The 4,540-nt window shown below is 50.2% G+C and overlaps 1 protein-coding gene across 1 annotated transcript; it reads left to right on the top strand.

Moving 5' to 3' along the window:
- Positions 1 to 961: 961 nt before the first annotated feature.
- Positions 962 to 3,364, top strand: CITED2 (Cbp/p300 interacting transactivator with Glu/Asp rich carboxy-terminal domain 2). The gene is made up of 2 exons (XM_043888464.1): positions 962 to 1,203; positions 1,668 to 3,364. The coding sequence occupies exon 2, from the start codon at positions 1,676 to 1,678 to the stop codon at positions 2,495 to 2,497; it is 822 nt and encodes a 273-aa protein (XP_043744399.1). The 5' UTR covers positions 962 to 1,203; positions 1,668 to 1,675; the 3' UTR covers positions 2,498 to 3,364.
- Positions 3,365 to 4,540: the final 1,176 nt, after the last annotated feature.

The raw sequence follows: 4,540 nt of genomic DNA, 5'->3' as shown, positions 1-4,540 counted from the left end.
CAAACCGTCAGGCAGAGCCCGGAGGGAGGCTGTGCAAGTTTGCACACACCCCCACCTCCCGGATCAAGGGCAACAGCAGAAGCAAGAAACTGTGTGTGTGCAAAAAGGTGGATCTGGGGACGAGGATCGCTGAGTTTGTTTACAGAGCAGAGACGCCTCAGCTCGGATGCCAAAGCTACCAAGGGCTGCAAACGCAAACTTAGCAGAAGCACACGTACCCCGGGAGCGGCGAGCAGCCGCCAAAGCACGGACCGGATTCCCAGGCGCTGGAGCGGAGGCGGCGAAGCCCGCGAACGCGCTCGGTCCACCTGCAGCGGCCGCCGCTGCCGCTCCCCGCCCCCAGTTCCTGTCCTTGAAAGGAGTGGAGGAAATGCATCTACACGCAGAATGTCTAGATCAGGTTTACCTACTGCTCCTATAAAAACACAAAGGCACAGTCCAGGAAAGCGCGCACAGGGGAGGGGGCATTATTTGCCCGGGTCTTAAAAACCCACTCGGGTAAACACAGCCCTGCTTTGCAAGCTGGGTAGGCTTTTGCAAAGCCGAGGAGGCAGAAAGGCACTAAACAGGGGGCGCTGTGTGAACCCTGTTTTCCCGCAGAAGGCAGCCCAGGTCGCTAGGTGAGCTCAAAGTGGGGATTCGGCCAGAGGGGGGCGGTGAGTTTTCCTAGTTTCTCTCGCGGCGGGCGCTACCTTCGGGCTGAGCGTCCAGGGAGGACTTTCTGCGCCGGGGGCGGTCTGGCCTGGTATTTGTGGGCCGGGAAGAAACCAGAATCGGGGGGCAGCGGGGCGGCGCCTGGGCCCGCAGGCTCTGCGCACGTGCCTCCGGCCGCGGGGACGCGGCTGCCCAGCCCGGTCCCGCGTGCCTGATGTTCCGGAATCCGCGTTTGCCCGCCGCCCGCCGGGGAGGCTCTCGCTCCGCCCTTCCTGAAATCCCTTATATTAACTGTGGCCAAAGCCCTAAGAAACACAGCTCATTGTTGGCAGCTGCCGGGCGGTCTTGCCGAGCTGTGAGTGCAGCAGAGGGGAAATAAAAGGGAACGGCTCCGATCCTGCCCCAGCGACTGCTGCAAGACTTCGGCGCCGACTTCGCGACTGCGAGCGCCTTGCACGCCAGGAAGGCCCCCTCTATGCGCTGCTGAGCCGGTCCTGGACCCGACGATCCCGCCCTCGGTCTTCAGAGCAGAAATCGCAAGGACGGAAGGTAAGTGCGGCGGGCGAAGCTGGCTGGGGCTCCTGCCAGGCCAGTCCTCCGAGGGCTGGGTTTGCCCGGAGGAAGAGCGCGAGGCGGAGCTGGGGAATAACAACAGGATGTGCAACAACAGGATGAGGAGGGCTGATTTAATGCCTGAAGTTCGCGGCTGGGCTATGGGGCACTTCCTTTATTAGGCGACTTCGGGGAGCCAGAGGGGGGTGTGGGCTTGGGTCCCCCGCCGGATCGCAGGGGAAAGAGCTGTTTGTGCAGCGCGCAGATCTTCTGTTGTGGATGGCAGGTCTTCCTTGGTGGGCAGCCCGGGTGCACAGACTCCTAGTGGGATCCTCGGGATGAGGATTCGCAGCTTAAGCGCGTCGGATGAACCTGGGAGCCAGAGGAGAGGAAAAGTGGGGTGCGCCGTGGTGGGCGACACGTGTGGCTCGGGTCTTACCGTCTGCCCTTTTCACTTGCAGGACTGGAAATGGCAGACCATATGATGGCCATGAACCACGGGCGCTTCCCCGACGGCACCAACGGGCTGCACCACCACCCTGCCCACCGCATGGGTATGGGGCAGTTCCCGAGCCCCCATCATCACCAGCAGCAGCAGCCCCAACACGCCTTCAACGCCCTGATGGGCGAGCACATACACTACGGCGCGAGCAACATGAATGCCTCGAGCGGCATCAGGCACGCGATGGGGCCGGGGACTGTAAACGGAGGGCACCCCCCGAGCGCGCTGGCCCCCGCGGCCAGGTTTAACAACTCCCAGTTCATGGGCCCCCCGGTGGCCAGCCAGGGAGGCTCCCTGCCAGCCAGCATGCAGCTGCAGAAGCTCAACAACCAGTATTTCAACCATCACCCCTACCCCCACAACCACTACATGCCGGATTTGCACCCTGCTGCGGGCCACCAGATGAACGGGACAAACCAGCACTTCCGAGATTGCAACCCCAAGCACAGCGGCGGCAGCAGCACCCCCGGCGGCTCGGGCGGCAGCAGCACCCCCGGCGGCTCCGCGGGCACTTCGGGCGGCGGCGCGGGCAGCGCCAATAGCGGCGGCGGCAGCGGCGGCGGCAGCAGCAGCAACATGCCCGCCTCCGTGGCCCACGTCCCCGCTGCAGTGCTGCCGCCCAATGTCATAGACACTGATTTCATCGACGAGGAAGTGCTCATGTCCTTAGTGATAGAAATGGGTTTGGACCGCATCAAGGAGCTGCCCGAACTCTGGCTGGGGCAAAACGAGTTTGATTTTATGACGGACTTCGTGTGCAAACAACAGCCCAGCAGAGTAAGCTGTTGACTCGATCGAAACCCCGGCGGAAAAAAATCAAATCCCCCAACTTCTTCGGTGTGAATTAAAAAAACATTCCCTTTAGACACAGTATCTCACTTTCAGAGCGTGAAAGGTTTGAGAACTTGGAAACAAAGTAAACTATAAACTTGTACAAATTGGTTTAAAAAATTGCTGCCACTTTTTTTTTTTTTCTGTTTTTGTTTCGTTTTTGTAGCCTGGACATTCACCTCCCTTATGTAGTTGAAATACCTAGCTAACTTGGGTCTTTTTTGTTGTTTGTTTTTACTCCTTATTTCCTCACTTTCCCCAGTGCTCAACTGTTAGATATTAATCTTGGCAAACTGCTTAATCTTGTGGATTTTGTAGATGGTTTCAAATGACTGAACTGCATTCAGATTTACAAGGAAAAGGAAAAATTGCATTAGTTGGTTGCATGAACTTTGAAGGGCAGATATTACTGCACAAACTCTGCCATCTCGCTTCATATTTTTAACTATGCATTTGAGTACAGACTAATTTTTAAAATATGCTTAACTGGAAGATTAAACAGATGTGGGCCAAACCATTCTGGATCAGGAAAAGTCGTAACTGTTCACTTTCAAGGTGGCTGTCCCCCTCCCCCATATGTACAGACAATAATAGGGTGTGGAATGTCGTCAGTGGCAAACATTTCACAGATTTTTTATTTTGTTTCTGTCTTCAACATTTTTGACACTGTGCTAATAGTTATATTCAGTACATGAAAAGATACTACTGTGTTGAAAGCTTTTTAGGAAATTTTGACAGTATTTTTGTACAAAACATTTTTTTGAAAAAATACTTGTTAATTTATTCTATTTTAATTTGCCAATGTCAATAAAAAGTTAAGAAATACTTGTTTCTAGAAGTCATTTGGGGGTGGTTATTCCCTTTGGTGGCTTTGTTTTTTCCTCTTGAACACTACTGAGGAGAGTCAGCATTCCAAAGGATAAATTACAGGACACTAAAACAGGTCATGATGAGCTTAAAGTGGAGAGCAGGATTTAACATAATTGGCATAATGCTTCATTGTTATCACTGTAACATGCCTCTTGGTGTGGTTTAATCAAAAGCTGCAAAGTTGTCAAAGAGCAATTTTTTTTTTTTTCTTAATTGCCATCATCTTCAAGTGTACTCCAGAGTTAGGTTTGTAATACTAAACGTTACAAATATTATTTCACAGGGTGGGAGGGGGAAATCAAGTGTTTCTGGTTATACCTGATTCAACTACTTAAATGGAGGTACACTGGAATAAAATACTGGGAGATTGATGAGGATGGCATTAAAATATAAATCTACCTTTATCTCTAGTGACGAATTTTATTTCTCAGCAAAAGTACTAAAGACAGGCACACATTTTCTGGCTTGAGGGGGCTGGAATTCCACCTTGAGGTTTTCTATTTTTTTCTCTTACAATATTTAAAATTTACTCAGCAAGGTTGATGCAAAGGTCAAATTAAGAGTCTTCACAAGATGTTCCTTCTCAAGCATGCCCTGATTTCCGGGATTCTGAGCTTTTACTGTTACACGCGTTGGGTGCAAAGGACATAACAATAAGATCCTCTTTAATTTTACCTGCATGTGTTATCAAGAAGACATAACTACAGTGAAGTAGGTGTCAAGTTTTGCCTTGTATAATCAAGCAAAGGAAAAAGTAATATTGTTAAAATTTCAAACAATCCCAAATGGCAGGAGAATGAATTTTGTTTTCCCTTTCATGTTTACCTTCATAAAATCAACATATCTACATTCATGAAAAAAAAAAGTTATATATAACCTGCTGGAGGAGTACAGAAATGTAGGTTGTGGAAAATCTCACAATCCTGTAAAAGAACATTTCATTTAGACTCAGATTCTAATCTTAAATCTCATATTTCGTAATAAAAAATCAGGAGACAAGGGTATAGAGACATGTTAAATTACAGGGAGTCTGACATAAAGGCTGATTTCAGTAAAATTCAGATCACCTATTCTATAATTCTGTTTCCAAGGCAGGCTATTAAGATGCATACTCCACTGGATTTTTTATGT

The sequence above is a fragment of the Cervus elaphus genome, chromosome 26 (genome assembly GCF_910594005.1).
Source record: "Cervus elaphus chromosome 26, mCerEla1.1, whole genome shotgun sequence".
In the NCBI taxonomy this organism is placed as follows: Eukaryota; Metazoa; Chordata; class Mammalia; order Artiodactyla; family Cervidae; genus Cervus; species Cervus elaphus.
The sequence above is the reverse complement of the archived record's forward strand: the minus strand, read 5'-3'. Positions and strand labels throughout refer to the sequence as shown.